The 23,295-nt window shown below is 45.2% G+C and overlaps 1 protein-coding gene across 12 annotated transcripts in view; it reads left to right on the forward strand.

Moving 5' to 3' along the window:
- The window catches only part of SLC25A42 (solute carrier family 25 member 42), a 194,004-nt gene extending 171,154 nt beyond the window's left edge, over window positions 1-22,850 (forward strand). For all 12 annotated transcript variants that reach the window (XM_068106718.2, XM_068106709.2, XM_068106717.2 and 9 more), the window contains one exon: window positions 19,105-22,850. In XM_068106718.2, coding sequence (XP_067962819.1) covers window positions 19,105-19,466 — 362 coding nt within the window. In that variant the 3' untranslated portion in view covers window positions 19,467-22,850. The remainder of the gene's footprint in view (window positions 1-19,104) is intronic.
- Window positions 22,851-23,295: the final 445 nt, after the last annotated feature.

Consider the following 23,295-nt stretch of genomic DNA (forward strand, 5'->3'; position numbering starts at 1 on the left):
CCATCCCTAACCCTCACATTCAAAATCCCACCCTAACCCTAACATAATCTTTTTTTTCTTCTTTTTTAAATACGTATTTCTTTTTTTTTTTTTCCTCTTCTCCCAATTCTGTCTTTCAAGGCTTTCAAGTTTAAAGAAGTAGAAATGGGAAGAAAGAATTTTCCAGCATTTTCTTCCTCGAACTTTCTTGATATTGCTTAAATCAAGCGTCATTAAACAAAGAACATTGTTCATTGCTTTAGAATCCAAAGAGTCTCCAAGATGGACCCCACAGGTAGAGTCTCCAAAATAAAACCAACTTTCCAAGTTCCCAAGGTATAACCACAATCCTGTTGAGCCTCCAAGATAGGTATCACATTCCGAGTCATCAAAACAAACCCCCCATTCCGAGTCTCTTAAAAAATATAACCATCTTTCCAAGTCTCCAAGTAAGAACCACAATTTTCAGAAATATTGGGGGTTTCCGTGATAATTCTTACATAGTATAACTGCGGACCATCAGGGAAAACTTCCCTTTCCCAATTTTTTAGGGTTTCTATGATGTGTCTCACATAGTATAACTGTGGACCATCAGGGAGAACTCTCCTTGCCCAATTTTTTAGGGTTTCTATGATGTGTCTCACATAGTATAACTGCGGACCATCAGGGAGAATTCCCGTTTCCCAATTTTTTAGGGTTTCTATGATGTGTCTCACATAGTATAACTGCGGACCATCAGGGAGAACTCTCCTTGCCCAATTTTTTAGGGTTTCTGTGATGTGTCTCACATAGTATAACTGCGGACCATCAGGGAGAATTCCCGTTTCACAATTTTTTAGGGTTTCTATGATGTGTCTCACATAGTATAACTGCGGACCATCAGGGAGAACTCCCCTTTCCCAATTTTCAGAAATTTGTGGGTCTCCAATGTATGACTTGTATTCTGGCTCATCAAGGTAGAACTTGTTCAGTGGGTTTTGTTTTGATAACTCACAACAAGTATCATCATGGTAAAACTCTTTTTCAGGATTTTGTGGATCTCCAAGGTATAACTCTTTGGCTGGGTCATCAAGGTAGAACTCGTTCTGGGGGTCTTGGTTGTTCAAAATGTCTTCAAACAAAAAAAAACTTCATCCCAAGTTGTGTTAAAAGCAGAATTTTCATTTCGTATCTCAGATACAATTTCCTGTGAAAGAAAATAACAATGTATTAATTTAATACAATATTTTTATTTGTATAAATCAAGCTCTATGAATATTAAAATAAACTTTGTTAACTCTTACACGAGTCTCATCTAAAAAAAAAAAAATTTAAATAAATAAATAATCAATTAATTCATTAAATAAATAAATAAATAAATAAACAAACTTACCTCCATTGATAAGAGGTTCGAGTCCAGTTCATCAATCTGAAGGTTGAGTTCTACACAGGTAGTAGGACTCCAAGGAATAGCAAAGTTATCCCATTCCATTTCGGCATAGTAGTCCATTCTCAAGTGAAGCAGAAAGCGTGTTTGAAAAAGCCTGTGTGGTCGGTGCCTTTTATAAGGACTGGGTGTGTCATTTCCTGTGGAAATTCCCTGGGCATGTCTTAACTGGAAATGATGTGATGGAAATTCCCTGAAAATGATGTAATGTCTTAACTGAAAATGATACAATGGCAGAGTTAATAAAGTGGGTGGGGTTAACAAAAAGTGGGCGGAGCCTAGTAAAAAAGTGGGCGGAGCGTAGTAAAAAGTGGGTGGGGCTTACCAAAAAGTGGGCGGGGCTTACCAAAAAGTGGGTGGCACTGGAGGCGCTCAGACAAGAACATTGAGGGAGGTTTACCATTTTATCTTAGCTCAGTTAAAATATCTTAATAAAGAACCAAACTCAAACATCTTTTTTGTTAATATATTAGATGGTGAAGGGAGTGGCAAGATAATTAAATTATTTCCCACGCAGAAACAAATATTTGTAGGGTCGATGTTTGAGTGGTCTACTCGGGATCATTGATAGTAAGAGTACCATAAGACCAAGGGGGAATCATTGAGTGGTCTAATGAACAACATTAAGGATAGGTGTCAAAAGGCTAAAAGGTTCATAAAGAGGTGAGAGGAAAATTAACATGTAAGTGAATGGGTCAATGTTTGAGTGGGTCAAAGATAATCTGCCAAATGATATGTAGAAGAAGGATTATAGGTCTATAAGGGAAAACAAATATTTGTAGTGTTTGAGTGGTCTAATGAACAACATTAAGGATAGGTACTATAGACAAAAGGTTCATAAAGATGAGGGTGGGAGAAATAGAGGTGTTAATGGGCAATGAGGTTAAGAGGAAAATTAACATGTAAGTCAATGGGAAAATGAGTGTCCCAGAAGCAACATATATACACTACTTATATATATACAGTATATATATATATATATATATATATATATATATACAGACTTGGCATTTAATATGGAATATTTTTTTTGTGGGGGTGAACTTACTTTTCAAGATGTCTTAGAACCAAAAGTTCATTGGAATTATGTTGAAATTATTCTAGATTTTGTTAATGTGACCTTTAAAAGAAACAAAAACCACATTTGACATTTCGAAACAAATAAGTTGATCCTTGAAAGTGATGTAAACTGATATCGAACTCAATTCATGGACAGTACTGTGTTAAACTTCTGTACGTTTTCCAGAAGTATCTCTTTATTTTGCACATTAGCCAAATTTTTTCTAACAAAAACAAAAGTTAAATTATGACTGGGATTACGGACAGTAAAATTACAGTTCAGTACTTCGTGTAACCCCCACGAGCATTCAGGAGAGCATGTACACATTGAGGCATGCTGTTCACGAGATTTGCCAAGGTTTTGACAGGAATCGCTTGCCATGCAGTGACAATAGCCTGCTGCAATTCGCGCACAGAGGTCGGCTGCTGGTCCAAGTGGTCAATTTGACGCGTTAATTCTGCCCACAAGTTCTCTATCGGATTCATATCCATGGACATGGCAGGCCACTCCATATGCTCTACACCACGGTCAGCAAGAAAGTGTTGGATCATGCAAGCACGATGAGGCCGTGCATTGTCATCTCGGAAGACAAAGTTTCCTCGAAAGGCTGCACGAGCAAATGGAAGCAATGTTTCTTCCAGAATGGCCCTGTGCTTGAACTGGTTCGGGTTTCCATTCAGAACAACCAGGTCAGTTTTGCCCCCTGCATGAAAAGCAGCCCAAACGGTCACCCCACCACCTCCAGCTTGGACTCTTGGTACTATACAATCTTTGTTGTAGGCTTCATGCACTTGTCTGCACACTCGGACGCGACCAACTTGACGATAGACCAGAAATCTAGACTCGTCACTGAAGATCACGTGATTCCAGTGTCCTGGCTGCCATTGACGGTGCTCTCTGGCCCACTGCAATCGGCGCTGGCGGTGTTGTCTGGTCAGGCGTGGCTTTCTCAGGGGACGCCTGGCACGATAGCCTGCTTGAACCAGTCGTTGGTTGACTAGCCTTCTGGATACAGGCACATTTGTCAGTTGCTGCCACTCAGCCCTGGGCCGATTAGCTGACTTGGTACGGCCATTGCGGACTAACCGGTGCAGCTGGCGATCATCCCTCCTTGTGGTTCTGCGGGGACGTCCTGGCCTCGGTATTGGAGTAGGGACACCCCTCTGAGCATTTCGTTTCAGGATCTTTGACACCTGACCTTGAGTGATGCCATACTGCCGAGCAATAGCACGCTGTTTCATGCCGTAATTTCGTAAAGCCACCACTCCATGACAAACAGCATTGTCGAGTTGACGGACCATCTCCAGAGGAAGCGGCAATAACTTTTGGAGACGTGCAGCAGTTGTTTTCCACTAATACAGAATGCAATAACCCTTGTATACCCGACTGTGAAGCCAATCATCAAATGCACCTGTCCGTACATTTTGCCACGCCACCTGTGATATAATCCTGTTGTTGACTTCTTGCTGTGACAGACAATCAGTGACATGGTTCTTTTAACAAATAAATCACCAAAGTGTAAAAGAAACTCACAAGATTGATATACTGAGTTAAGAAAGTAAACCCAACTCAAGAAAAAAAAAATATTCCATATTAAATGCCAAGTCTGTATATATATATATATATATATATTGTTGCAGACGCGGTTAAAGATGTTATTTTACCGAGCGGTTGGTATTACCGCGTCCGAACAGTTACTCCCCGATTAGCCCGATTCCACCCGACGTTGACCAGATCGCCCCACAGATATTCAATCGGGAAACCTCTAAAGCGACCGAAAGAGAATGAAAAGAGAAGAAGACAGAGTACGGAGGAAGAACAGATTTATTATACACACACAAGCAATGGATGGAAGAAGCAGTCACACAGCGAATCGTTAACTTACACTATTCATTTTTACTTAACCCCAAGACAACGAGTAGGACAGACGACGTTCACACTTACTCGGGGGATATTGCAGGCAGGCAGGGCTTGAGGTGGATTGCTGGAGAGGGAGGCAAGGTCGGAGGCAGCAGCTCTCAATTCCTCGCGGTTTTGGCGGGAAAACCCTCCGTCGCGTATCCGCTGCTGTAGACGTCACGCGCTGGCTCGGCACACCTGCTCCTCTCCTTCTGGTGGAGCCGGCTCCCTCCTTTCAGCGCGTTTCTCCAAAGCTGGTTTCCTTTCCGAGTACCTCTCCTCTTTGGCTTGGAGCGTTTCGCATCTCCCCGCTCCTCTTGGTGCCGCCTCTTCGCTCCTCTCCCAGGTCATCTCCTGAAGCAGTCCCTTACAGGCGCTTTTATAACTCGGGGCGGAATCAAGCCGCCGGCTGCGAGGGCACGCCTACCGGGTCGCTCACCGCGGTGCTGATTGGCCATGTGGGGTTGGCTCACTCCTCCCCTCTATGCCGAGGTGGAGACACGCCTTTCTTCTCCGAGATTAGCACATGGGCAATGGCGGCTTGCGGGATTGAACACAACTCGCACCCTTTTGACAGGAACTTTGGAGAGCGGAGATGTTTGGGGAAATTGCAAGGGCCTATGCTTATTTTGTTTGATACAATGCAAAGTCAATCTAGTGGGAAACACATATTTAGCCTACATAGAATAAGGAAATACACTATTTAAAAAGATATATCATGACCTGCGTGTAAGTTTCATGGAATTAACTAGGAGGACGGCTGCGACCATTATTTACATTAACAGGGTGTTACACATAACAAAACCATACTTTTTACATTCGTTACACTTCCTCCAAAATTGTTACACTTCTCAAAAACCGTTACGCTTCTCAAATTCGTTACACACTTCTCAAAACCGTTACACTGCACCCTCCTTTCTTCAGGCCCGCGCTCGGGCCTACAAAACTTTAACTTAGTGTGACACGTAGGTGTAATTCCCTCTACAATTAACCTGACCCTGAGTGTGACAATCTTAAATCACAAATAAGTATGTCCCCCTATTGCATTGCACCCTGTCTAACAGACTCAAGCCCACAGCTAACCGAATTACGGAATTATTCTCAAACTATACATTTACGGTGGGGAGCATTATTTACAATGACGTGATTTCTTATTTACAACGCAACCCAGGACCTGTGTTTTTTTTTTTTTTTCTCTTAGGGAACAAGAAAAAGAAATTCCTGTTGGGAGGGAGGAGACAGCACGCATTGCATCGATGCACCAGTACCAATACCACCAAAGCACCCAAAAGCACCAAAAGCACCACAAAGCACCAAAAGCACCACTCAGTGCGCAGTCACCATGGTTCTTAATAAACACAACAAAACAACTGGTGGTGGTCTTCTCTTTCTCTGCTGGGCCGATGTTCTTCCCGACGTCTTCTGGCTTCATGCGGCCTATTTGGACATAATAAAAAGCACAACTTGTGTTCGTTTTTTTATTTAGGGCCTCAGGGGCCAACTAAGGGTGGTCCACCTGTTTGGCATAGGTGCCACCTTACCGAGGTCCGCAAGCAAGATTCCCTGGCCACTATGGCCGGTCTCCAACAGAGGTGCCCTGCCCCAGAACCTGGGGTCCATCAAGTGGTACTTGGCCGCAGAACAGCGGTCCATAAAGTGGTACATCAACGCAATGCATGCTGGTTCTGGGAATCTCGGGCGCACAATGGCCACCTCACGCACGCTCCCCTCGGCACCCAATGGCGCACAGGTCATGTGGGAGACAAAAAGGGAAAGACAAATGAGCGAGGGGTAAGGTCACAAGGGTACACGTCAATAAGGCAATGCAAGGCGAAATGCGTACGGAGGGCGAAGTGAGAAAGCTCGTCCCTACCGTACGTCACCCCCCTGTCACCTACACTACCCTTGCCCTTACCCCATATTTACAAAATCTACCCATTTACAAATTCGTCACTACTGTCACGTCTTCCCCATATTTCTCCTATACCAAATTCGTCGCCACAATCCCTCTACTTCAAAATTTGCCATCACCAAATTCATCATCAATCCTCATAAGGAGGCAGAGATGGAACATCAAAGCACAATGTCACACCCACGTCATGATGCGTCTCACAATCCAAACATTTGCATCAAAAATAATTAAACATGGCATGGTGCGGAGTACCTGTCACCTCAGGTGAGTGGATGCAGATGGTGTGAGGAGATCCTTCTTCCTAACTATCCTCTAAATGACTTTAACACACTTTCCACTACCCGGGGTCTTTCCCTGCCAATCCATTGGCCACTTACACTATGGGTTCTAAAAACCAATTCCCATTGACCAAACTGTGGTGCTTCTCAATTTGGGGTCTCACTCCCCCGATTCATCTCCCGGTGCCCTCGCACAATTTCTGGGCTGCGACGTGTAGCTCTCCCAGCAGGTCTACCCACCTGCACACCTCCACCACTGCAGTTGCCACCCGAGCTTACCTAGCTCCTCACCCTAACCTAACTAACTGGGAAGGCCCTCTCCTGGCTCTGTCACCCCTTGGTGCCCTCTGGCACTGGGCTACCCGGGTCCGTCCTCCGGATCCTCGGGCCCCATCCACAACAACTACCGGCTCCCAGAGCCCACCTGCGGCCTCACCTGGCCGACATCCTCACAGTGGTGGAGTGCCCAACCAACTACACACACTAACAGGCTACACGCCCAGCCATTTCCACAACACTAATGCACCCATCCAAATACCATTCTGTCACCCGCACCACAGATGCCAATATCCAACCACAATTTACCTGTACCCTCTACCTAACACTTACTCTACCCGCCCCGGGTATCCGTGATGGGGGTCCACTCTTCCCCCATTCACACCTCCGCACCATCCACTCCACTCCACAATTTCCACCATACTCACTCCACGACCATCCATTCCAATACTACTCCATACCATTTATTCCATACACCTGTCCTCCATTCACCTGTCGTTGCACACCTGTGCAATCATACCTGGTGCCACCTGCACCCTCCTCCTCTTCCTGGACCAGTTGGTCAACACAACACACATTACCATCACTCACTCATACACTGCTCCACACACCTGTTCAGTTGCACACCTGTGCAATCACACCTGTTCAATCCTCAAACACACGGCATCATCTCATCTAACTACTCCGCTCTGAAACTTGCGCTTCCCAGTCGTCCCTTTAAACTATTGCGCTCCCACGTCATTATCATCCACACTAAACTACCTGCGTCCCCACTACAGGTATCCTTGTCACTAACTAACCTTAACGTCACCTAATGTCATCTTCGCTAGATCCCTACAATATAACCTAACCCACCCGGGCTAGTTGTCACTGCCATCAACCCCATAATCTATTGCGCATTTGCCCCACTTTTGTGAGGGATGACAGAGTTGCCATCCCACCACATCGGGCATCTCCCACTACCAATTTTGCACATCCAAATTCCACAAATCAAAAATTTTCCATTTACTGCCAATTCTATTCACTTTTCTAAATTTCGTATCAAATCACTATCACTATCACTATCATCATTCGTCTACTTATTACATCCTCTCGGTGCGCCAATTCCCTTCTAACGCTCGGCTTCGTACAGCCGAGCAATGAACGCGGGTTCTTTGGTGCCGGCGGCTGGATGCGTCCGGCACTCGGTGCAGGGACGGGGGCTTACCCGTGCCGAGATCCCACGCACCACCTCGGCGTGGAGCCATCCAATGTCCCGATCTCGACCTGCCGGCACGTCTCAATAGAAAGTGGTCGCCATGACGACCCTTCCTATCGGGCTGCCCGCTCCGCCTAGTGGAGCCCGGACGCGGCCGTTCCAAGCGAGGCACAGCGTGGATCGCGTACGGCGGTTCTTTCGAAACCGCCGTGGTTCGGATCCCCGCTGGTCCTCGCGGCACGCGAAGCTGCCCGACGCGCACCGAGGGCCCGATTCGGCTATAAGTCATTCTAACCTCTAACCTGGTTACCGTCGATGCTTCACCTGCATGCTTACAAGCATACGCTACCCCTTTCTTGCTCATACATGCAGCCGTTTCCATGCTCCTCGTCGTACCTTTTCTTACACACCTCGGTACACTCATTCCGCTCACCGACTTGGTCACACACCTGACCACCGAACACCTTGGCACACATTCGTCGCTCGCACACCTCACCAACACACCTCCTCGCGCCCCTTCCTCGGTCACCTCCTCTGTGACAATCACAGGTGTGCTCTCACTCGCACACCCAACCACGTGCCTCACTACCAATTCCAGCGTGCATTCCCACTCACGCTCTACCATTCCAGGTGTGCATCCTTCCATTCCAGGTGTACACCCTCGCTCACCTGTCATAACCAACTCACGCTCCGTGTCACTCTCACTACTCTCACCACCACTCTTGACAACGCACTCACCCTTACTCCTGACAGCGCACTCTTTCCTCATGCACCTGTCCGTTACACACCTTTCTCGCGCATCCTCTTGCGCACACTTTTCCGTTACTTCCTCCGTAACACTCACCACACCGCGCTTCCATGTGCTCCCTCGCACACGCGCTACGTCCAACTCACTCTTGACGGCACACTCACTCCTCGGCGTGCACTTTTTCCTCACACACCCCATGGTCGGACATTCTCGCACACCTCTTTTTTCGCACACCAGACCTGTCGCACACTTCACCAACGGCCTTTCACGAACACCCGGATCCAAACCAATCCCCAAGCCGACTGAAGCTTTCCTCACATCATATACATTGCCACTCACCTCCGTACCTCGTCTCCGCACCTCCTTTGCCACCTGCAAACTCTTTATTTGGTTAGTGAGCATCACATTATGAGTTGAGCACCGACCTTGTACATAATCCGCTATCTCCTCCTTTATTTCTCTCTTAGTTTCTGTCCGTCTCTTCTTAATTTCACTCACCTCTTCTTCCACTTCCTCTAATTTTTGTTTAACCTCTTTTATTTCTCGGTGCGTCTCCTCAAGTTCATCCTCTAAGCCTCTAAGGCTACCGTGACCGTCTCTATGTGCATCCTCACCTGCCGGTCCTTTGTCTCCATTATCTCTGTCACCTCGTCCACCCTCATTGTCAGTTCCTCCCGTACCATCTGACATTGCCTCTGCGTCGCTATTAATTCGTTTTTAATTTCTTTTTGTGTCGCCTTTAACCCTCCTAGTACCGCAGTGTTCTTTTGAACCTGCTCCACTAGTTATTTTTGTCCCTCCGTCAGCTGTTCCACCTCCTCCGTCAGATCTTCTATTCCCCCTTGTAACTTTGCCGTATTATTTCTCACCTCTTTCTCCATACGCTTCTCACCTCGCTTTACCACCTCGCGTAGCCCCGAAACCTCCTCACTTACCCCTCGTCGTATTTCCTCCATCTCTTTTGTAGATGCCACCCTCATCTGTCCCAATTCATCCCTCTGAGCATCCAGTTTACTTTCTAACCCGATTTGCACCTCCTCTATCTGGTTCCCCATTCGTTTGATTTCCCGGGCAGATTGTTCCCCTATTTCCCGCAATTTGTCCTCCATCCTATTTTCTAACCCCATTAATCCATTTTTCACCTCTTTTATCCCGTTGTCTAACCCCTCAAAATTATTGTCTAACTTCCCAAATTTCTTGTCTAACTCCTCAAAATTATTGTCTAACTTCCCAAATTTCTTGTCTAACTCCTCCCTCGCCTCACTCACCCCTCGCTTCGTCCCTCATTACCCCCAATTGCTCATTCTGAGCCTCCATCCGGTTCCCCATTACCCCCATTTTTGCTTCCAATCGCTCACCCTGAGCCTCCATACTGTTTTTCAAACCTCCAATTTGGTCTCCCATTTGTCCCATAAGGGCCCTCATTTGCAGGAAGAAAAGGTTCGAATCCACCAGCGGCGCTGCTACGGTCGCGGGCGGCGTGGCCATGTGCGAGGCGCCATTTTGCGCGTCTGATACCCCCTCAACCGCCTCCTCATTGCTCTCCTCCTCCCTTTCCTCCACATACATTTCCCCGAGGTCCTGGGTCGATCCCACCCTGTCTATCTCTCCCACCGACATCCGATCGCCTTGATTGTCCATGGCGCGATCTCAAAATTCGGGTTTTGCTTTAAAACACAAATTTCCAGCAGCTCCAAATTTTGACCAAATTTTTTCTAGATGTTTTTTAAAAATTTGGTTCGGGCCTCGAATCTCACTCCCCGACACCAATTGTTACTTAACACAATTGGTGTTCCAAAATTTGGGCCTAACAAATTTAGTCCCAGGTCCGAATCCAACTCCTGACAACCAATTGTTACTGACGCGGTTAAAGATGTTATTTTACCGAGCGGTTGGTATTACCGCGTCCGAACAGTTACTCCCCGATTAGCCCGATTCCACCCGACGTTGACCAGATCGCCCCACAGATATTCAATCGGGAAACCTCTAAAGCGACCGAAAGAGAATGAAAAGAGAAGAAGACAGAGTACGGAGGAAGAACAGATTTATTATACACACACAAGCAATGGATGGAAGAAGCAGTCACACAGCGAATCGTTAACTTACACTATTCATTTTTACTTAACCCCAAGACAACGAGTAGGACAGACGACGTTCACACTTACTCGGGGGATATTGCAGGCAGGTAGGGCTTGAGGTGGATTGTTGGAGAGGGAGGCAAGGTCGGAGGCAGCAGCTCTCAATTCCTCGCGGTTTTGGCGGGAAAACCCTCCGTCGCGTATCCGCTGCTGTAGACGTCACGCGCTGGCTCGGCACACCTGCTCCTCTCCTTCTGGTGGAGCCGTCTCCCTCCTTTCAGCGCGTCTCTCCAAAGCTGGTTTCCTTTCCGAGTACCTCTCCTCTTTGGCTTGGAGCGTTTCGCATCTCCCCGCTCCTCTTGGTGCCGCCTCTACGCTCCTCTCCCAGGTCATCTCCTGAAGCAGTCCCTTACAGGCGCTTTTATAACTCGGGGCGGAATCAAGCCGCCGGCTGCGAGGGCACGCCTACCGGGTCGCTCACCGCGGTGCTGATTGGCCATGTGGGGTTGGCTCACTCCTCCCCTCTATGCCGAGGTGGAGACACGCCTTTCTTCTCCGAGATTAGCACATGGGCAATGGCGGCTTGCGGGATTGAACACAACTTGCACCCTTTTGACAGGAACTTTGGAGAGCGGAGATGTTTGGGGAAATTGCAAGGGCCTATGCTTATTTTGTTTGATACAATGCAAAGTCAATCTAGTGGGAAACACATATTTAGCCTACATAGAATAAGGAAATACACTATTTAAAAAGATATATCGTGACCTGCGTGTAAGTTTCATGGAATTAACTAGGAGGACGGCTGCGACCATTATTTACATTAACAGGGTGTTACACATAACAAAACCATACTTTTTACATTCGTTACACTTCCTCCAAAATTGTTACACTTCTCAAAAACCGTTACACTTCTCAAATTCGTTACACACTTCTCAAAACCGTTACAATATATATATATATATATATATATATATATATAGTTGCTGTTTTCCAAAGCCCGTTCCCTTACAAAGGGGAGATTAAGCCACTTTCTCTCTCTGGGGCTTCGAAACCGCGAGCCTGAGTCACCACTTCCGGGCAGACGTGGAAAAGGGTCTTGGGACAATTTCGCACGTACCTTGAGTGCCCATGCCGCAGCGGAAGTGGGGATCGAGTCTCGCACGAACCACGCGTGATTGCGTACGCCCGAGCAGATGGCGTACCACGTGACCCGTGCTGTTGCCTTTCTTCAGAACCCGATTAGAGCGATCTAATTCATACCATGCTAAGCCAATGATGGAAAACATAAGATGGTCGAATCAGAAGGAAGAACAGATTTATTTACACTATTTACAATGATTTGGTAGAATAAGGGACACAGGGCAGAACTTAAGCAGTCTTACTTGTTCCCCAGACAATGGGCCCACTTACACACACAGGGAGATGGAGGAAGAATGTTCGCGTGCCGAACGCGCCTGCTTCGGTCGCTCCAGGAACAGCTCACCCGGCGTGGCCCTCTGGCGGCCACAGCACATATCCCGCCGAAGGCAGGCAGGCAGGCAGGCATGCGGGAAAATCCTCACGGCACGTATATCGGCAAAGGCAGGCCGAAGGAAATACGCGCGTCTGTGGCCCGGCGCGGGTCGTCTTTACAGCGCGATTAATACGGCGCGGAGTGCGGGGAGCAGGGCAAAGTGCATATACACGGAGTTATTCAGTTCCTCCGATATGACTCGACACAACGCAATCTCACGCGTGTTTTCTCACAACTCCGATTCGTAACTCTTCTCACCCGAACTGCTCTGGCTCTCTGACTCAACTGAGGACTGAACACCGTGCTTTCACTCTCATAACTCAGAACTCACTGAGGTAGGGGCTCTGGGCACAGGGTTATATCGCCCCGCCCAGCAGCCTCTTCACTCTCTGCACACCTGGACAAAATCATAAACTGGTCAAACAAGTGGAACATGTATTTCAATCCGGACAAATCTCACACTCTCACTATGTCTCTCTGAAAAGACTGCCTGGAAAACCCTCCCATCTACAGGGTGTCCCAAAACCTTGGCCCCGCCCTGCCCAGCTCTACTGGGTCGCCACTGTACAATGGCGGGCATATAGCGGGAAGGATCATTCATTTGACATCTCAAATACCAAATTTCATAATGATCTAATGAGCCTTTCTTGTTCTTTTGCAGATTTTGTGAAGTGATGTCGTGGTCGCGTGATTCCGAGAAGAAAAGGTGGATATGCCGCATCATGGCTATCGCGTTTCGAGTCGCCAGGGATCAGACGCCGGGAACCATATAGTTAGGTCCAAAACTTCAATTCCGTGACCATTTTCTGGCTAGTAAGGTTTGACGATTGATTTGACTTCTATTGACATTTTATAACAAAAATAGCCTCTATGTCCCTCCCAAAAATCCCGGCATTTTTCGCCAGAGGCCCGAATCCAAGATGACCGCCGGCACTATCTTGAAAAATTAAGTTTTGAACCAGAACACCTAGAATCACGTACAAAGACACTTTTTTGGGTCATTTGACCACGAGGATTCCGAATCTGACATTAGTTTGACGTTATGACATTATTTTGACCCAGAAATCCAAGATGGCCACCATCCAGTAGAGCGAAAATGCAACTTTTGTACTTAAACATGTTAAAGAAACTACCTCCATAAGGATATCTTGCAGTAAAGTAATTGATGATTGCATGACAAGTAAACTCATTACACTTCAAAATAAGCTATTTTTAATAGCTGTGACTTGAACAGTTTTCAAATGAAGTAATTAATCAATATGACCTTTAATTATATGATTAGTCCGAATCAGAGCATTCTGCTTCACTAGAATCTGAATCATCAGATTCCGATGAATCTCCCCGCCTTTGTACATCATCATCTCGCTCCTCATTCCCCTCCTGGCTCTCATCTTCCTCACTCTCTTCAGCTGGCCCTGGTGCAGGTAGATGTGTCGGGAGAGCAGGTTGTGTTGGTCTTGTGTTGTCGCGATGTCCTGTCTCATCAGGACAGATCAAACATCGCTCGAGGTCATGCATGGTCCAGAGGTCACGTAGGAGAAGCACGTTCGGGTAGCTGATCCCCATGCCCAGCTTGTAGTAAGAGTCAATAAGCTCCTTGCTGCGAGTCATCCCATGAAGGGTGACGGTGGCATTGATGGCGGTAGTGGTGGGTCGCTTTGTAATGTACTGCGTGATGAGAGAGGTGAGAGAGAGTGTGCTGGGAGACAGATCTACCTCCTTCTTCCCCTGCAAAGCAGATAGCAGCTGCACCATGAGAGGCGAGAGCTCTTCCTCCTCTTCTAGTTCCTCGACTCTTGGCGGCCATGGGATGGGTTTGATTGACTTGACATCATCCTTGAGCCGCTTAGCCACATTGTGCACCAGTTGTTCACTGCTAACACCGATGGCGGAGAGTGCTGCTTCAACATATGAACCACCCCCAGACGTGTCATAGACTAGGTCGCTCTGGTTTCTCTGAGGGCGGGAGTGGAAGCCGATCTTGCCCTCAAACTCCCGGGTCAGGATATCTTTGATAAAGGATGACTTGATGCTGGATGTTGAGAAGCCATATCGAGATATGATAGAGCTGTAGTCTTTGAGGAGGCTCTGTAGTGACCTTAGCTCACGTTCCTCAAAGATAACTGTTCTGATGTGGTCAAAGAAGATAGTCTGAGCCTCACGGAGATTGACATTGTACATGCGTGGGAGTTTGTCATCTTCACTCATTTTCTGGTAACTACGCACATATTTCAACCAGCATTTGTTGTGATATCTGATCTCAATCGCATATGGGTCATCAGCTGCATAATCGATCACACAGTTGATTCTGTCTCGCATGCTCTGATCTTCGAGGACCACCGTGTGACTCTTGAACGTTGCCCATGCATTATCATACGAAATCGGGGACAGCTTTGATTCTGGGTGCTTTGCCGATTCCGGTTTACAGCACCAGACACATTTTGTTTTTTCATGTATCAGCCCTTCTACACTTGATCGCAGCCGCTTGGCAGGTGGAGAAGCAGCCGGAGGGAAAGCCTCAGACATGGACGAAGACTGAGATTGGCATTCCTTGACTTCTCGTTTTTTCTGTCTTGTCTTGGCCTGCTCCAGTTTATTAGCATTCCATAAGGTCAGCCTACATGATTTATGGACACATTGTCTGCCGGGACCATTATCCCAATTGACTGTTGCATAAACGTCTCCGAACTTGTCAAGACCGCTCCATAACAGGGCTTTTTTCTTGAGATTTTCCCAACTCTCAACGGAGGTAACGACATCAGTGGTTTCATTGCAAAGCCCGCCACACTGGAGGACACACGGAACGGTGGACATTCTCTTGACAGCTATCTTCTGAATACTGCGCTTCTCAGTGCCGTCTCATTCGCTCGTATACTCCCTGGAAAGACAGAAATAAGTATGACATTACACACACAGACAAATAAAAAACAAGAAAATAGCAATTCACTAATCAGGACCTCAATTCCGTGGCCAGTATAGATTTAGCCAAAATAATGTGTTAATTCATGATCATATGTTCTCCCATTTAAAAGTTGCATTTTCGCTCTACTGGATGGTGGCCATCTTGGATTTCTGGGTCAAAATAATGTCATAACGTCAAACTAATGTCAGATTCGGAATCCTCGTGGTCAAATTACCCAAAAAAGTGTCTTTGTACGTGATTCTAGGTGTTCTGGTTCAAAACTTAATTTTTCAAGATAGTGCCGGCAGTCATCTTGGATTCGGGCCTCTGGCGAAAAATGCCGGGATTTTTGGGAGGGACATAGAGGCTATTTTTGTTATAAAATGTCAATAGAAGTCAAATCAATCGTCAAACCTTACTAGCCAGAAAATGGTCACGGAATTGAAGTTTTGGACCTAACTAATATCCTGATCCTGGGTTGCCAAGCACCTGAACAGGTCTGAGGACTTCGTCAAACGCAATTGGAACCGTGATCCCTTCGATTGCGAGATGGACAGCCGGCCCGAACAGACAGCACAATGTTTGTCAGGAAAGCAGGGATATCATCATTGAGTCGCTTGCCAAGGAGAAGAAAAGCATTCGAGGGTTCCAAAAGGAGATTGAACGGGTTCGAGGGAAGAAGAACAGCCTATCAAGTATCCACAGGTTCCTTCAGTCCATTGGCGCAAAGGCTTTTCACCAAATTCCAGCACCGAAGCTGACGGAGAAGAACGTCGAGGATCGAATGTGATTTTGTGAGTTTTTGAGCGAGTGGACCTCTGATGATTTTCTTTTCCTGGCCCCTTCGGCTGAATTTTTCATTTATGAGGCTCGACGTCCCAACTTCCAGAACGACAGAATTTGGGCTCTTCACAATGATGACATTGCACAAGAACTCAAGATTCGAGAGAAATCGAAGACAGCACGGTGCGTTGGCGTCTTCTTGATATTCACAGCGAAAAGGCTGATGTGGGTCAACAAAGAGCAAGGACAATCATGGGACGGGAAATACCTCCGAGACGTTGTGCTGACCCGCCATGTTATTCCGTTCTTACTGAACCCAGAAAATGTCCTCAGCATCAAGGAGACCACGTTTCTGCACGACCGAGCCCCGTGCATGAGCGCACTGGCGACCCAGAATCTTCTGAAGGCGAACAAGGTCGATTTTTTTCGGAAACGATGAGTGGCCGGGAGCATCGCCTGACCTCAACGCCTGTGAACATTTTGGGGCGATACTCAAGGACAGAGTTGAACAACGCCTCCAGAACACCAGGGAAGAGCTTCTCACTGCTTTGACTAACGTCCTCGAAGAAATGGAGTTCGATCGTGACTTGTTTGTGTCTCTCTTGGAATCATACCCCGCGCGTTTGGAGGCAGTTCGGTCGGCGGGCGGTGGGCACACCAAATATTGAAGCAAAGCTTTGAAACTGTGCACATGAGATGTCCAATAATAAAGCTTTTTTCCCCTATTCGTGGTTTCTTCCTACCTCTCCTACGTTGGGCTGGGCAGGGGGGGGGGGGGGGCTAAGGTGTTGGGACACGCTCAGGAGAGCCAGGAAACAATATCTCTCTACTCTCAAGACTGAACTGTCACACCTGTCTCCTTCCTCCAAATTGCAAAAATCCTCTCAAAGAAGTTGTCACTCAAGTTTTTGGGTCTCATTATCTGCCATGATCTTTCCTGGGAAAACTGCATTTCCAAGATGGCCTCCAAAGCCAGTCGCCGACAGGGCATCCTCCGTTGTGCGAAGTTCTTTCTTGGTACTACTGAGCTTCTCACCACATACAAAGCTTTTATCCACAGCTTGATGGAGTACTGCTTTCTCTCTGGGCTGGTGCTGCTGCCTCACACCGAGCTCGGCTTCACGCTGTAGAAACTAAAACTTTCAGAATCATTGGTATCTCCCGTGATGAAGCTGATTCTTAGGGCCTTTCTCTCTCTCACCGCAAGCAAGTTGGTGGCCTTTCTGTCTTTTACTGACTCCTCTCCAGCGTAGCTCCTCCAGTTCTGTCGGTGCTCTGTCCCCCAAAAGTTCCTGCAGGACGCACAAAATCTACCAGCAACCCTCTTCTGGTGAAACTGTCAAAATCAAAACTCTCTGCTCACCTTCACTCTTTCATGCCTCTTTTGTCCCGCCTTTGGAACAAACTCCCACTCTCTTCAATCCCACTCCTCCCTCCAGGTCTTTAAAACAGCTGTTCACCACCATCTCGTCCTTCCCCATCTAAAACCTTGATCTTTTCTACCCCCGTTAATACACCCTAAATCCACCTTTTTCAAATTCTGACCTCTTTCCTGAAATTCCTAGTTGTGTCCATTTGTTTTATACCATGTATCGCCCCCTGCCCTACTCCCCACCTCACCCTCCCTCCCCCTCCTGCCCACTCCTCCTCACCCCCCCTTCCCCAGCCCTCTCCCTTCTACAGATCTCCCGACCCTGTTCTCTACTGTTGGTGTGCTTGTGTGCTTCCCTCTCTCTCTCCCCCTCCCTTTATTATATGTTTTATGTGGCTCTTGTGTTTTTGTGTTTTATGAGTTAGCTCTTGCATGAGCCCTCACTTTGTATACAAAGATAAATATATAAATTAAAAGGTCATCTTGAGGTCGAATTTCTAAAATCGTCATGTTTCATCTGATTGACTTGAAAGTTGAACATGATTTTCATATTGGGTCACAGAATTGGGAAACCATCTATTTTTGAGGTTAATAGTTTGAGGTTAATAAAGGTCAACTCAAGGTCAAACTTCTAAAATCATCAATTTTCATCTGAAAAATTGTCAATTTTCATCCTATTTAACTTGAAAATTAAACAGTAACTGCATGATGCATCACTGAATTAGGAAAGCAACTGTTTCTCAGGTCAAACTTCTAAAATCATCAAATTTCATTTGAAAAATCGTCAATTTTTATCCGAGTAACCTGAGCTTTGATTAAGATCGTCAATTTTAATCTTTATGAAATGGACAATTTGATGTATTCATGGCAAGTTTTTGGGGAGGGGTGTGGATTTTGCAAGTATCGTGCTCTGCATGACGTCTTTCTTGTTTGTGTTTGTTTGTCCGTTTTGTGAACAGGATATCTCAAAGAGTTGTGGCCGGATTCGGACAAAATTTGATGGAGAGATTGGATGTGTGACAAGGACAAATTCAATGTTGTTGAAGATTCAAATCCGGATCTTGATACGAGAATTTTTTGAATGATTCTTCACCATTGAGTGATAGGATTAAAATCGATATACAGCACAATATCTCAAGAAATTGTGGAGGAGTTATGACAAAACTAGGTGGACGAGATGGTTAGGCAACAAGAAGTCAATTCGATTTTGGTTCAGGTCCGGATCCAGATCTGGCATTTCAGTGGGATACAAAACATAAACCGTTCAGCCTGGCAGAGGTATGCTCCCTACTGAGTGCCTTTCTAGTTCAGCACTTTTTCAATGTTGTTTCTTTCCTATTTCCCATTTTTAAAGCTGACCATACACTGAGGAAGTGCAAATCCCAGGTGATTATTTATGGGTTCCCAAAACATGAGAGCTGTAGTGAAACAAACGTACACTGGTGTAAATTCCAGGGTGATTAACCTTTTTCTTCATTTTTTGTGTACAATGTTGAGGCCCACGGAGGTGGTAGAACAAATAATGAATTTGGTTGTAACAGTACAAAAAGAACAGTAGAAAAGAGGGAGACCAGGAGAAATGAGGAATGTGGGGAAGAATGATTGCTGAGGAAGGATATGGCCAACTTAAGATATGTTTTCTGGTTGTTGTTTTTTCTCCAATCCTCGTGTTTTCCACAGAACACTGTGGAGGTTTGCAGCCTCATCCTGTGGAACGCCTTATCTTTGGTGCCTGTGCTGGTGTTGTTGGCCAGTCGGCCTCATACCCTCTCGATGTTGTTCGTCGTCGAATGCAGACATCTGGAACACCCAAAAGCAACATTGCTTCTGGTGGTCATGGGATTATCGTATTGGTTGCCTCAACAAAAAAGTCTGCTCGTGGAACATTATTGCAGGTGGTTCAAGAGGAGGGCGTGGTGCGTGGACTATATAAAGGACTCAGCATGAATTGGGTTAAAGGTCCCATTGCTGTGGGTATCAGTTTCACCACATTCGATTTGCTGCAGATTATTTTCCGCAAGCTTGAGGAGGGTGGCAAGTAGGTACCATTATTTGTGAAGGAAATGTACGAGAGAAGAATAACGAATGATAAAGAACAACATATATTTATGCAGGAATTAGTTTTTTTTTTTTATCCAACTGAAACATTCACTTAAAAGAAAGTTTTTTTTTTGTTTTTTTTTGGTTTTCGTTGGTGGGGATGGGGGTGAAAATCTAATGTTGATTTTGGGGGAATTGTTGGGGCTGTAATTGAAACATTTTACAACTGAAAAAATTTGATGAATTGATCTCTCAGTAGAGGCTGATCAACGTATTTCACCAACTGTGTCAATTTGCACCCCTGGCGCAGCAATAAGGCATTGTTTGCCATCATACCGAACCAGTGGACAACAGCAAACAGAAGGCCATGTGCAGGACGCGAAATTTCCAAACTTTTGCAAGATGTAGGACTTGGTCATGCTTATTACCATGCGTGATGCATAAATTGTGAAACTTTCGGACAGATAGGGTTTGGAAAGGGGTGGAGACGCTCATCATTACAAGCTGAGAGGAATTCAATACGAGTAGATTTGGGAAGCATAATCAGAAGTGCAGTATTTCATGCATGAATTGAAGTTTTTGTTTTTTTAATTGCGAAAATTAAAAATTCCTCGCAATTAAAATATTTTATTTTATTTTAATCTGCCCGATGAAGGGTTTGATTTGCTTGATGCGTGAATTGCGGTTACTGAATCCAATGTGGATGGGCCGAACATATCCCAAATGTTTTCTTTTGTGATTGACTTGGCATTCTAAAATGCTCCATTTCTAATATGGATATCTTTTTACCCAATCAGCTGCTCTTCACACATCTCTGTTGCTTTCTTTAACAGCTGCTGTTTACTGGGCTCAGCTCTCTTGCATCTTGTGGTGGAATTTGGAGCCCTTTTTTGTTTTTGATGTATACACTGATAAATAGGGTGGTCCACAGATATATGTAATATTTAATACTATTACAAAGCCATGCTCCACAAGGCTGCCCTTGTTCCTATGTTTATGAAGATCATATGAACCAAATATGAGGTCAATTGGAACTTATTTAGAGGTTGCTCAAAAAATAACATTTTTAATTTATCCTGTTTTTTTCAAATGCCAGAAACTCGAGCTCTTCCACAGTTTGGTTGATGGGCAAGTCTGAAAAGGAACTAATATGTGGGGGACTACCAACCAAAGGACACACATTGCAGAAAATGGTGTACCATCACATAGAAGAACACCATACAGTTCGTGAAAGTGCCAAACTTAGTGTACCAGCTGTGTGTGCATACTGGGAGAAAGCACAAATTCCAGTGCAGAGAGTAGATTCCTGTGAGCGCCAACTTTTGAAGTTGTATGATTCCTACAAACTGGTAAAGAAAAATAGAACCAAGACATTCGAAAACTATAGAGTGAAGGAACAGATGTTCAAAGATGATCTTCAATCCCTCTTCGATATCTCACCAAATGATGCGCTTTAGAAAATGACGAATGAAGAAGACAAAGCATTCCTTATCATGCAGCGTGAGGATCCCTCAAGTTCACGTATGGGATCTGTGGACAACACTCTGGCAGTGAAGGAGAACAGAAAGCGTATCAGGCTTGAGAATGAAGATAAAAGAAAGAAGAAACATGCTGCTGAGACTCTAACAGCAATGCAATCTGTTCCATCAACATCGGCTGTGGTTGATGATGATGATGAGTCTGAGATTGAAAGCTCCGATTCAAGGGACAATGAATTCAAACTCCAAAGTCCATCTTCTGCCAAACGCGAAAAAGGCTCCCATCAAGGTGATCATTCCAGCAATAGGGGCAACTCTGGACAGAGTAAATCTCTCAGATCGGCGTGCTATGTTTGCGGCCAGTGCTTTTGCGCAATCTATTGGTCATTCCATTGAAGACAAGTGCAAGAAAACAATAATAAATAATTTGAGTAATTGAAAATAGATAATTATCTATGAATTGATGTATGATGCTAAAAATTCTGTATCTTATTTTTCATTAAAATTTGTCAACATTTTGAGCAACCTCTAAATATTGTCCCATCAAGCTCAAATTTTCACCACAAACTGCTTTCTTCAATAGGAATAGGGGTAGGCTTGTGGAGAAATGAAATGAAATCCAATGTTCAAATTTTTGGACCACCCTACTGATGAATGAAACCTTTTGGGGGTATTTAAACACACCACAAAGTTCATGCAAAAAGTAAACACGATACTATTTGGAAAAGTGTGCTTTGTGTTGGGGAAATCATGCTGTTTTTTATACACACTGTTAACCAGAATGGGTGTGATGGTAACAAGACTCATTTTCATTTTGGTCCTCTTTTAAATCAAGGTTGGTTTGGTCGATTTTAAGCGCATCCGTTTGGTTAGTCATTCTCAGTTTAAACCAGACCGGCACTCGGTAGAGCGCATGCCTCCGCCAGGCTGAACAGTTTGTTTTGTATCCCAATGATAGGTCGGATCTGGATTCGGACCTGAACCAAAATCTAATCGGCTTGTTCTTGTCTCCTAACCAACTCATTCACTTAGTTTAGGCATACGTCATCCATAACTTTTTTAGATATTGGTTACCTATTACTCAATGGTGAAGAATCACTTAAAAATTAAATAATTCTCATTTCCGAATCCATATTCAGATCTTCACCAAAATTGAATTGATTAGTCCTTGTCACACACAACCTCTCCACCAGGTTTCATCCAAATCCGTCCATAACGTTTTGAGATATACTGCTATATATCGGGTTTAGCCCAATCACTCAATGGTGAAGAAACACTTTTTTAAAATTCCACTAGCCGGATCCGAATCCGTCCACAACTTTTTGAGATATCTTGTTCACAGACAGACAGACAAACAGACAGACAGGGATGAAAACATAACCTCCATCCACCTTCGGTGGCGGAGGTAATTAGCATACAAGTAATTATATTTAGCCTATTCCTGAAAGGCTTTGAACGCTGTAACCAATACCTATATTGATAATTGAAATTTGATTTTCACCATTTCATAATGCATGCCTTTTTGTCTCACAAACCTTCACTTGCCAGAGCCTAGTGAAGGGTTCTTCTAGATCCTTGGAGCAATTCACATTAAACAGAAAACTATTCCCAAATTGGCATAAACCATTTGAGTATTTGTGTGACGTTGAGATTTTTGAATCCTGATACCTGGCACTTTTCAGGATTTTTTTCCCCCATCATCTGACCTTCACGATACACTTAAGAGAAACAGGTGTCATAATCCAAGCGGATAACTTATTTGTATTTTGCAAACGTCATCTCGATGTGGATTATTGGCTGTTTCTTGTTGCTGAGTTTACTCCTACTTAAATAGCGTTCTTGTATTCTGTAAAGTAAAATGTAATAAAGAAGATGGTGATGCCGCTGCATTACCCTTGAATGCTGAAAGGAGTGTATTGATTAACTTATTTTGCAGAATACACAAATTAGCTTGATTGAGCCACTTTCTCAAGTCTTGGATTCATCTGGAAGCATTTCAAGTGCTCAAAAAAAGTTTAAAATGCAAGCAGGTAAAATTAAGCTTTTCGTAGACATCTTGCATAATGCATGGTTGCATTGGAATGAAATCCATTGTATTGTTGATGTCCTGGGGCTCAAATGACTGATGAGCCTGGAGGGCAGGGAGGTCCCACGTCCGCCCGTAATTTTTGCTGCGTCAGTAGTTAAGACATGACTGTGGCAAACCCGCCTGTCAAAATGAGTGAGCCCCAACTCGGTTTGCCTTTTGGCGTTCCACGTGTCCTTCCAACCGTGCTTGCAATGCACCACTGAACCTTGCCAATACGGGTAGGAACCACTGCGCAGCAGGCAGGAACCGCGGCCTCAGAAGAGA

The sequence above is a fragment of the Myxine glutinosa genome, chromosome 2 (assembly GCF_964187855.1).
Source record: "Myxine glutinosa chromosome 2, kmMyxGlut1.1, whole genome shotgun sequence".
NCBI lineage: Eukaryota > Metazoa > Chordata > Myxini > Myxiniformes > Myxinidae > Myxine > Myxine glutinosa.